At 43.7% G+C, this 11,993-nt stretch overlaps 1 protein-coding gene across 1 annotated transcript; it reads right to left on the bottom strand.

Annotated features, from left to right (window-relative positions):
- Positions 1 to 7,433: 7,433 nt before the first annotated feature.
- Positions 7,434 to 11,940, bottom strand: tmco1 (transmembrane and coiled-coil domains 1). The gene is made up of 7 exons (XM_039002786.1): positions 11,684 to 11,940; positions 11,038 to 11,115; positions 9,155 to 9,214; positions 8,932 to 8,978; positions 8,732 to 8,799; positions 8,424 to 8,568; positions 7,434 to 8,165 (listed from the first exon to the last, which is right to left on the bottom strand). Exons 1-7 carry the CDS (start codon positions 11,751 to 11,753, stop codon positions 8,067 to 8,069), a joined length of 567 nt encoding a protein of 188 aa, XP_038858714.1. The 5' UTR covers positions 11,754 to 11,940; the 3' UTR covers positions 7,434 to 8,066.
- Positions 11,941 to 11,993: the final 53 nt, after the last annotated feature.

Raw genomic sequence — 11,993 nt, 5'->3', positions numbered from 1 at the left:
TGCAGTCGCTGTATTCATAATATACAGGAGAACGATCGCCTTACGGCGAGGATAGCTGTGCTGCAAGCCCAGCTTCAGACGCAATCGTTAGGCAAGGGTAATTTCAGTGTAGGAAAGGATGAAACAGTGTCTGTGCCACCAGTAAGTACAGATAGTAGTATAAATCCCCTCGCACAGTCCCCGCAGCCGGACAACTTTCTCATGGCTTCTGGAGAAATGCTGTAGGAAAATGCTGTAGGAATGCTCAACCGGTGTCGCTCATTCAGCCGACAGAAACTTTCAACCGGTTCTCCCCATTAAGCAGCGAGTTGGAGACAGAGGCCGAGCCTTCTCTGGTCTCTACTCCTCCCGTTACGGGGTCTGAGATGCCGAAGCCTCCCACCATTAGCTCTGACAAATTGAAAACCCTAGTCAGTGGCGACTCCATTACCCGCAGTATTAGACTTAAAATGAATCATCCAGCGATCATACACTGTTTACCAGGGGGCTACCGACGTTAAGGCTAATCTGAAGATGGTGCTGGCTAAAGCTAAAACTGGCGAGTGTAGAGTGTATAGGGATATTGTTATCCACGTCGGCACCAACGATGTTAGGATGAAACAGTCAGAGGTCACCAAGCGCAACATAGCTTCAGCGTGTAAACCAGCTAGAAAGATGTGTCGCATCGAGTAATTGTCTCTGGCCCCCTCCCAGTTAGGGGGAGTGATGAGCTCTACAGCAGAGTTTCACAGCTGAATCGCTGGTTGAAAACTGTTTTCTGCCCCTCCCAAAAGATAGAATTTGTAGATAATTGGCCCTCTTTCTGGGACTCACCCACAAACAGGACCAAGCCTGGCCTGTTGAGGAGTGACGGACTCCATCCTAGCTGGAGGGGTGCTCTCATCTTATCTACGAACATAGACAGGGCTCTAACTCCCCTAGATCCACAATTAAATAGGTCAGTGTAGTCAGCTCAGCTATCCCCATTGAGACCGTGTCTGTGCCTCGACCTAGGTTGGGCAAAACTAAACATGGCGGTGTTCGCCTTAGCAATCTCACTGGAATAAAGACCTCCTCCATTCTTGCCATTATTGAAAGAGATTGTGATACCTCACATCTCAAAATAGTCAATGAACTAATCACTGATCATAATCTTGATGTGATTGGCCTGACTAAAACATGGTTTTAGCCTGATTAATTTACTGTGTTAAATGAGGCCTCACCTCCTGGTTACACTAGTGACCATATCCCCCGTGAATCTCGCAAAGGCGGAGATGTTGCTAACATTTACGATAGCAAATTTCAATTTACAAAAAAAAACAACGTTTGTCTTTTGAGCTTCTAGTCATGAAATCTATGCAGCCTACTCAATCGCTTTTTATAGCTACTGTTTACAGGCCTCCTGGGCCATATACAGCGTTCCTCACTGAGTTTCCTGAATTCCTATCGGACATTGTAGTCATAGCAGATAATATTCACATTTTTGGTGACTTTAATATTCACATGGAAAAGTCCACAGACCCACTCCAAACGGCTTTCGGAGCCATCATCGACTCAGTGGGTTTTGTCCAACATGTCTCTGGACCTACTCACTGCCACAGTCATACTCTGGACATAGTTTTGTCCCATGGAATAAATGTTGTGGATCTTAATGTTTTTCCTCATAATCCTGGACTATCGGACAACCATTTTATTACGTTTGCAATCGCAACAAATAATCTGCTCAGACCCCAACCAAGGATCATCAAAAGTCGTGCTATAAATTCTCAGACAACCCAAAGATTCCTTGATGCCCTTCCAGACTCCCTCTGCCTACCCAAGGACGTCAGAGGACAAAAATCAGTTAACCACCTAACTGAGGAACTCAATTTAACCTTGCACAATACCCTTGATGCAGTTGCACCCCTAAAAACTAAAAACATTTGTCATAAGAAACTAGCTCCCTGGTATACAGAAAATACCCGAGCTCTGAAGCAAGCTTCCAGAAAATTGGAACTGAAATGGCGCCACACCAAACTGGAAGTCTTCCGACTAGCTTGGAAAGACAGTACCGTGCAGTATCGAAGAGCCCTCACTGCTGCTCGATCATCTTATTTTTCCAACTTAATTGAGGAAACTTAGAACAATCCAAAATTTATTTTTGATACTGTCACAAAGCTAACTAAAAAGCAGCATTCCCCAAGAGAGGATGGCTTTCACTTCAGGAGTAATAAATTCATGAACTTCTTTGAGGAAAAGATCATGATCATTAGAAAGCAAATGACGGACGGCTCTTTAAATCTGAGTATTCCTCCAAAGCTCAGTTGTCCTGAGTCTGCACAACTCTGCCAGGACCTAGGATCAAGGGAGACACTCAAGTGTTTCAGTACTATATCTCTTGACACTATGATGAAAATAATCATGGCCTCTAAACCTTCAAGCTGCATACTGGACCCTATTCCAACTAAACTACTGAAAGAGCTACTTCCTGTGCTTGGCCCTCCTATGTTGAACATAATAAATGGCTCTCTATCCACCGGATGTGTACCAAACTCACTAAAAGTGGCAGTAAATTCTCTCTTGAAAAAGCCAAACCTTGACCCAGAAAATATAAAAAACTATCGACCTATATCGAATCTCCCATTCCTCTCAAAAGATTTTGAAAAAGCTGTTGCGCAGCAACTCTCTGCCTTCCTGAAGACAAACAATGTATACAAAATGCTTCAGTCTGGTTTTAGACCCCATCATAGAACTGAAACTGTACTTGGGAAGGTGGTAAATTACCTTTTAATGGCGTCAGACCGAGGCTCTGCATCTGTCCTAGTGCTCCTAGACCTTAGTGCTGCTTTTGATACCATCGATCACCACATTCTTTTGGAGAGATTGGAAACCCAAATTGGTCTACACGGACAAGTTCTGGCCTGGTTTAGATCTTATCTGTCGGAAAGATATCAGTTTGTCTCTGTGAATGGTTTGTCCTCTGACAAATCAACTGTAAATTTCTGTGTTCCTCAAGGTTCCGTTTTAGGACCACTATTGTTTTCACTATATATTTTACCTCTTGGGGATGTCATTCGGAAAAAACATAATGTTAACTTTCACTGCTATGCGGATGACACACAGCTGTACATTTCGATGAAACATGGTGAAGCCCCAAAATTGCCCTCACTGGAAGCCTGTGTTTCAGACATAAGGAAGTGGATGGCTGCAAACATTCTACTTTTAAACTCGGACAAAACAGAGATGCTTGTTCTAGGTCCCAAGAAACAAAGAGGTCTTCTGTTGAATCTGACAATTAATCTTGATGGTTGTACAGTCGTCTCAAATAAAACTGTGAAGGGCCTCTGCGTTACTCTGGACCCTGATCTCTCTTTTGACGAACATATCAAGACTGTTTCAAGGACAGCTTTTTTCCATCTAAGTAACATTGCAAAAATCAGACATTTTCTGTCCAAAAATTTGGCTGAAAAATGTATCCATGCTTTTTTCACTTCTAGGTTAGACTACTGCAATGCTCTACTTTCCGGCTACCCGGATAAAGCACTAAATAAACTTCAGTTAGTGCTAAACACGGCTGCTAGAATCTTGACTAGAACCAAAAAATGTGATCATATTACTCCAGTGCTAACCTCTCTACACTGGCTTCCTGTTAAGGCAAGGTCTGGTTTCAAGGTTTTACTGCTAACCTACAGAGCATTACATGGGCTTGCTCCTACTTATCTTTCCGATTTGGTCCCGCCGTACATACCTACACGTACGCTACGGTCACAAGACGCAGGCCTCCTAACTGTCCCTAGAATTTCTAAGCAAACAGCTGGAGGCAGGTCTTTCTCCTATAGAGCTCCATTTTTATGGAATGGTCTGCCTACCCATGTCAGAGTCGCAGACTCGGTCTCAACCTTTAAGTCTTTATTGAAGACTCATCTCTTCAGTAGGTCCTATGATTGAGTGTCGTCTGGCCCAGGAGTATGAAGGTGAACGGAAAGGCACTGGAGCAACGAACCACCCTTGCTGTCTCTGCATGGCCAGTTCCTCTCTCTCCACTGGGATTCTCTGCCTCTAACCCTATTATGGGGGCTGAGTCACTGGCCTACTGGTGCTCTTCCATGCCGTCCCTAGGAGGGGTGCGTCACTTGAGTGGGTTGAGTCACTGACGTGGTCCTCCTGTCTGGGTTGGCGCCCCCCCTTGGGTTGTGCCGTGGCGGAGATCTTTGTGGCTATACTCGGCCTTGTCTCAGGATGGTAAGTTGGTGGTTGAAGATATCCCTCTAGTGGTGTGGGGGCTGTGCTTTGGCAAAGTGGGTGGGGTTATATCCTCCTGTTTGGCTGTGTCCAGGGGTATCATCGGATGGGGCCACAGTGTCTCCTGACCCCTCCTGTCTCAGCCTCCAGTATTTATGCTGCAGTAGTTTATGTCTCGGGGGGCTAGGGTTAGTCTGTTATATCTGGAGTATTTCTCCTGTCTTATCCGGTGTCCTGTGTGAATTTAAGTATGCTCTCTCTAATTCTCTCTTTCTCTCTTTCTTTCTCTCTCTCGGAGGACCTGAGCCCTAGGACCATGCCTCAGGACTACCTTGCATGATGACTCCTTGCTGTCCCCAGTCCACCTGGCCGTGCTGCTGCTCCAGTTTCAACTGTTCTGCCTGCGGCTATGGAACCCTGACCTGTTCACCGGACGTGCTACCTGTCCCAGACCTGCTGTTTTCAACTCTCTAGAGACAGCAGGTGCGGTAGAGATACTCTCAATGATCGGCTATGAAAAGCCAACTGACATTTACTCCTGAGGTGCTGACTTGTTGCACCCTCGACAACTACTGTGATTATTATTATTTGACCACGCGGGTCATTTATGAACATTTGAACATCTTGGCCATGTTCTGTTATAATCTCCACCCGGCACAGCCAGAAGAGGACTGGCCACCCCTCATAGCCTGGTTCCTCTCTAGGTTTCTTCCTAGGTTTTGGCCTTTCTAGGTAGTTTTTCCTAGCCACTGTGCTTCTACACCTGCATTTGTTGCTGTTTGGGGTTTTAGGCTGGGTTTCTGTACAGCACTTTGATATATCAGCTGATGTAAGAAGGGCTATATAAATACATTTCATTTGATTTGAAAACCATCAAGCGCTATGATGAAACTGTGGCTCATGAGGACCACCACAGGAAAGGAAGACCCAGAGTTACCTCTGCTACAGAGGATAAGTTCATTAGTTACCAGCCTCAGAAATTTCAAGTAACAGACACATCAACATCAACTGTTCAGAGGAGACTGGGTGAATTAGGCCTTCATTGTCGAATTGCTGGTAAAAAAAAGCACTACTAAAGGACACCAATAAGAAGAAGAGACTTGCTTGGGCCAAGAAACACGAGTAATGGACATTAGACCGGTGGAAATCTGTCCTTTGGTCTGATTGAGTCCAAATGTGCGATTTTTGGTCCAACCACCGTGTCTTTGTGAGACGCAGAGTAGGTGAACGGATGATCTTTGCATGTGTGGTTCCCACCGAGAAGCATGGAGGAGGAGATGTGATGGTGTGGGGGTGCTTTGCTGGTGACTTGGTCAGTGATTTATTTAGAATTCAAGGCACACCTAACCAGGATGGCTACCACAGCATTCTGCAGCGATACGCCCTCCCATCTGGTTTTCGCTGTTAGGTTCTAATTTTCAGAGTAAATAACTCACGGACACTAGAGAAGCTTAACCAAGTGTAATTCTTCCCAAAGGGTCGATACAGCTGCATTCAGACATCACGTTTCCACCACCACAAGTATATATACTCCAATTTAGACACTCCTCCTTCTCTCCAATCCTCACATCTTTTATGGTCTGACAGGAAGACGAAGTGATAGGATAATAAACCATTGTTTCTCCCTTAAGGGAAACTGATCTGACCTCAACTCCATTGAGGCCTAATCCAAAGATCTCCACCTGTCTCCCCTCATTCCACAGCCATCTGTCTCCTACAGATAACCATTAACTTGTGATGTAAAAACCAGTCTCTTTCACACCTTTATATGCTATGCTTCTGGGTATAACAATGTCTCTAGTATAGCAATGTTCAAAGTTTCACCCCGAACCCAACAGCGCTTAGTGGGACTATCATTTGTTTTTCAACAGAGCAATGACCCAACACACCTTCAGGCTATGTAAGGGCTATTTGACCAAGATGGGGAGTGATGGAGTGCTGCATCAGATGACCTGCCCTCCACAATCACCTGATCTCAAACCAATCGAGATGGTTTGGGATGAGTTGGACTGCAGAGTGAAGGAAAAGCAGCCAACAAGTGCTCAGCATATGTGGGAACTCCTTCAAGACTGTTGGAAAAGCATTCCAGGTGAAGCTGGTTGAGAGAATGCCAAGAATGTGCAAAGCTTTCATCAAGGCAAAGGGTGGAAAATGTTGAAAATAGTAAAAATAAAGAAATACCCTTGAATGTGTTGCCAAACTTTTGACTGGTACTGTATATCAGAAAATGGACATGTTTGACTTTCAGTAAAACTTATTGGTCAAGCTCAAGCACTTAAAAACGGTTTGGGTGCATAATCCTAACTGGGTGGACATGTTGAGCCTAAATTAGCGATAGCTCTGTGAGTGAGCAAGATTGAGCTAGCATAATGGTGAACACTTGAACAGGATTTTAACTGCTCTATCAAACATATTTTAACATTTTAAATGTTCTCTATAATTTAGCCTAACAGGGTGGACATTGATGAGTAGGACATACAGACTAACAACCTGAAACATGGACACATAGATATAACTGAGTGTTTATATTTATGTAGCTTTTCACCATAGTTTTCCCACACTTCCTGAATGTGGGGTCATTATAGGAAGGTGTTGTTTTCCTAAATGGAGAATTACAACAAACTAACAGACTGGAAAGTGATATCAGGGACACACAGAATATTTTAAATAAAATAATACAATAATCTTGAAAAAAAACATTGATGAAAAATACTTTAACTAGGACTATAAAATAGTTAAAGGTTTGGTATATTTTATTATTATACGGCTTATGTTTCTTGTAGAAGTTGATAAATATCACCTGGGGACATGGCAAAAACACCGATATCCACTGACAAAAAAAGTGTAATAACATGAATACAATTCCCTTTCAGGATCCATATTTTTGTGTTAAAGTAGACACCTGACCTTAAATTTAAAGCGTTTTGGAATCTACATTTTACACTAAATAAGAACGGATCATTCCTGGAGACAAAAAAGGCACTGTATCTTAGGAATGACCCTGCCAATTAATTTAGCAGTCCTCTCTATCTGTGTGTTGTTGGTCCCAGCCCAGCTCCAATAGTGTAGACTTTCAAGTAACAATTTTCTGCTGACTCATTAACCCACTTATGGCTTTCTAAGATAGGAACCACCAAAGTCATGAATACTTGTTTTACTTATGATATTCTGTGGTAGCAGCCATAGATCATACACAATTGCAAAGAAAGAAAAGAAAACAGCATCAAACAGGCTAAAATGTGATAAAACATTTATTCAATAAGTAAGAAATGAAATACTACAGAGCCAGGCAACCACATAATGTACTGATGAACCAAACAGCCAATCCACTCCCAGTTCTGCTTAATTTATTCCAATCTCATACGATTTTTGTTTAGCATCTTATCACAATGTTTATCTGAATATAAACAGAATATCTCATACTTTTGTAAAATTTTGTAAATCATTAGCACTCACAATCATAGCTACTTTTATGTCAAACTAATCAAACTAAAACTTAAAGCATCAAAATAAGGAAAATGGGTCAAACCAGGTACACTACAAACTTCAATGAAATAATGGGTACAGGTAATGAATGATACAGTAGCTGCTGATGGTATTCAATGTATACAAAGAGTCGTCCCATCCATCTTTGTGACAGCAATGTCATTCTCTGTACAGATGAGGGGGCTGTCCGCTCCCTTCTCTCTGTGGCAAGACAGTCACAGTGTAGAAATAGGACTGAAGACGCGTTCTAAGCAGACTACATTGCAAAAATCACATCATATGATATAGGATCTGATGCTCGGCTGCACACTCGATGACATGGTACACAACCATTGGACTGTAATGTATTCAGCCTGGAACGCCACCCATGTGCTTGGTTCTTAGGAGAACTTAGCTGCCTGGGGAGGGGGTCCCAAGAAACCTCCAGCCTGCTTGGTGGCAGCTCTGGAGGGGGCCAGACCCAGCATCTTCTGGATGTTCTGTGGATGGATAGAAACAATATTTACATAGCAAGTAGACAGAAACCAAGAATATGTATGAGAAGTCCCAGTTCTGAAAAGTTGTGAACCGTAAGCTGTTGAATGTGGAATCATATTTTAAGAGATTGGGTCTGTGGAAACCTTCAACTTCAAATCCATAAATGTATGTCCTTAATCTTTTTGTTAGCCCAGTATTTGCTACTCTTGTCAATATATTGCAACCCATGACAGGTGGTAAGATAGTGTCAGTTGAGTTACCTGTCTGATGGACATGGTGCAGAGAATGTACAGGAAGATGAAGGAGCAGTCAGTGAAGTCCTCGCCCAAAAGGTTGCGATGGGAAAGGCCCTGAATGTAGGACAGTGGGACGAATGGCAGTTTGGCCACCACCCTTCCATCAAAGCTAAAACAAGTCAATGATATTAGCACACAGTGGGTAAGGAGGTGCATTGAATGACTAACTTTGAGCTGAGAGCGATTGCTTAACAAAAAAACTCATCATAACAGAGTATCCACCCGTGCCACTAGATCTAACAGATAGCATTTGCCATTGTCTGTACACTCACATGGAGTTGAACATTCCCATCAATGCTGTGAAACAGAAGCCAATGGCGAACATGGACTTCATTCGTACCTGTAACAAGACGGGAGGACAGTCAGATGAAATGTGGTCACCCCTTCATCACTGAAGCTAGATAGGAAATGAGGAAGGAATACACAGGGCGTTGGCTTGCTTAATTTGTATGACAAAATACATTTCTCTCACCATGGATAGATCTCTGTTGTTGTTCTTCAGTTTCTCCTCTTGTCTCTCTGTGAAGTTAAAATTAAAACATTGTGTATGGGGACCAAATGTTCTTTTATATACACCAACCGCCATATCTATTATCATAATAGTCTTGTCAAATTTATGATGAGACGATAGCTATGGTCCAGGAAAGCTTTGGTCCAAATACATACTGTATAAACATATGACTCTTCTTTCTTACCAATCTTTTTCTTCTGTTGACGTCCTGCAGATTCTGTAATGGTTTCCTTCTTCTTCTCCACTGAAATATTCAAATATTTATTACAAAAATGTTTTCACTACAGAGCTGTCACCCTTGAAAACAACAACGGTAAGGGTAGGTAACAACACATCCGCCATGCTAATCCTCAACACGGGGGCCCCTCAGGGGTGCGTGCTCAGTCCCCTCCTGTACTCCCTGTTCACTCATGACTGCACAGCCAGGCACAACTCCAACACCATCATTAAGTTTACTGATGACAACAGTGGTAGGCCTGATCACCGACAACGATAGGGACAGCCTATAGGGAGGTCAGAGACCTGACCGTGTGGTGCAAGGACAACAAACTCTCCCTCAACGTGATCAAGACTAAGGAGATGATTGTGGACTACAGGAAAAGGAGGACCGAGCACACCCCCATTCTCATCGACAGGGCTGTAGTGGAGCAGGTTGAGAGATTCAAGTTCCTTGGCGTCCACATCACCAACAAACGAACATGGTCCAAGCACACTAAGACAGTCGTTTAGAGGGCATGACAAAACCTATTCCCCCCTCAGGAGACTGAAAATATTTGGCATGGGTCCTGAGATCCTCAAAAGGTTTTACAGCTGCACCATCGAGAGCATCCTGACGGGTTGCCATAAGACTCCTGAACAGCTAATCAAATGGCTACCCAGACTATTTGCACCCCTCCCCCCCGGTTAAGGGCTTGTAAGTAAGCATTTCACTGTATCAAATCAAAGTTTATTTGTCACGTGCGCCGAATACAACAGGTGTAGACCTTACAGTGAAATGCTTACTTACAGGCTCTAACCAAGTGTGCAAAAAAGGTATTAGATGAACAATAGGTAGATAAAGAAATAAAACAGTAAAAAGAGAGAAGCCCTTTTGTCCTAGATTTGGCACTCCGGTACTGCTTGCCATGTGGTAGTAGAGAGAACAGTCAATGACTGGGGTGGCTGGGGTCTTTGACAATTTTTAGGGCCTTCCTCTGACACCACCTGGTGTAGAGGTCCTGGATGGCAGGCAGCTTAGCCCCAGTGATGTACTGGGCCGTACGCACTACCCTCTGTAGTGCCTTGCGGTCAGAGGCCTAGCAATTGGCGTACCAGACAGTGCTGCAACCAGTCAGGATGCTCTCGGTGTTGCAGCTGTAGAAGATCCTTGAGGATCTCAGGACCCATGCCAAATCTTTTTCGTTTCCTCAGGGGGAATAGGCTTTGTTGTGCCCTCTTCAAGACTGTCTTGGTGTGTTTGGACCATTCTAGTTTGTTGTTGATGTGGACACCAAGGAACTTGAAGCTCCCAACCTTCTCCACTACAGCCCCGTCGATGAGAATGGGGGCGTGCTCGGTCCTCTTTTTCCTGTAGTCCACAATCATCTCCTTAGTCTTGGTTACGTTGAGGGATAGGTTGTTACTCTGGCACCACCCGGCCAGGTCTCTGACCTCCTCCCTATAGGCTGTCTCGTCGTTGTCGGTGATCAGGCCTACCACTGTTGTGTCGTCTGCAAACTTAATGATGGCGTTGGAGTCGCCATGCAGTCATGGGCACGCACCCCTGGGGAGCTCCAGTGTTGAGGATCAGCATGGCAGATGTATTGTTACCTACCCTCACCACCTGGGGGCAGCCCGCCAGGAAGTCCAGGATCCAGTTGCAGAGGGAGGTGTTTAGTCCCAGGATCCTTAGCTTAGTGATGAGCTTTGAGGGTACTATGGTGTTGAAGGTCTACAACTGTTGTAAGTTCTACTACACCTGTTGTATTCGGCGCATGTGACAAATAAAATTTGATTTGATCCAAGAACTGAACAATGTCGTCAGTGTAAATTGTGAAAAGCAATGAAAATATATTTAAAGACACTCACATTTCTTGCTTTGCTTTTCCACCTCTGCCTTCAGACTCTTGTACTTTGCAGTACGATACACCAACACCCATGTAATTCCTTAGGATGGAGATGTTTATAAAGGTTAGGCAAATACTACATTTAGAGCAATCAATACATCAACATATCAATGAATGTGCATAGAAAATCATGCATGTGTATTAGATGATGCCCCAATCATCTCCTGATGAAACATAAGCTACTGTCATTAACTACAAATAACAAGTATGCGGTTATTATCATTAGTACACCAATGGTGACCATCAATCAATCACATATATTTCATAAAGTCCTTTTAACATCAGCCGTTGTCACAAAGTCGTTTACAGATACCCAGTGACCTGGCCGAGAGCTCGCAATGCTTAGATCTGATCGCTGTAGCCTCATAAAGACAGACTCCCAATGTTGTGTCCCAAAGCTAAGAGGCGTCGTGCTACTCATGCCCCGGATTAAACAGGTTTCCAAATGACAAAACATCTACCGCACTCAGCGTTTACCAAATAAAATACATCACCAATATGTTTGAAGGTTGCTAGCCAAAATTAGAAAGTCAGTATCAGGTAGCTAGCTAAAGTCAGCCAGATAGCTTAGCTAAAATTAACGTTAGCTAGCTACTGTAGTTACTTACCCTCAGCTAACAGAGCTGTGCAAACAGAGATGAAAACAATAAGAATAGTGTCTGCGAACATGGTTGTCATTTTTGTAGGTCGTATCACGATCCCTTTCCTATGGTACTGAATGTGGCTATAATTTATCAGCAAACTCTCGCCGCATTTGAGTATGGAATTTGATGTCAGCAGCAACTGCAAATAGTAGTTACAAGAACACGTCACGAATACGGGAGCAACTTCCGGCTAGCGCTTCCGGTTGGTAAATCAACATACATCAACGCAGAGAAGAGGCGAAGCGAGGCAGTAGTGTGCAACTGCAGCCCACAA

This window comes from Salvelinus namaycush, chromosome 10 (assembly GCF_016432855.1).
Source record: "Salvelinus namaycush isolate Seneca chromosome 10, SaNama_1.0, whole genome shotgun sequence".
Taxonomy (NCBI): domain Eukaryota; kingdom Metazoa; phylum Chordata; class Actinopteri; order Salmoniformes; family Salmonidae; genus Salvelinus; species Salvelinus namaycush.
This window is presented reverse-complemented; position numbering and strand designations above follow the sequence as displayed.

Bases quoted from the DNA above. Each gene is read 5' to 3' on its own strand.
- tmco1 (XM_039002786.1), bottom strand. From the start codon at position 11,753: ATGACAACCATGTTCGCAGACACTATTCTTATTGTTTTCATCTCTGTT. The intron at 8,800-8,931 runs GTGAGAGAAATG...GTCTTGTTACAG, and splicing joins ACAACAGAGATCTATCCATG to GTACGAATGAAGTCCATGTT. The intron at 8,569-8,731 runs GTGAGTGTACAG...GACTTGTTTTAG, and splicing joins ATGGGAATGTTCAACTCCAT to CTTTGATGGAAGGGTGGTGG.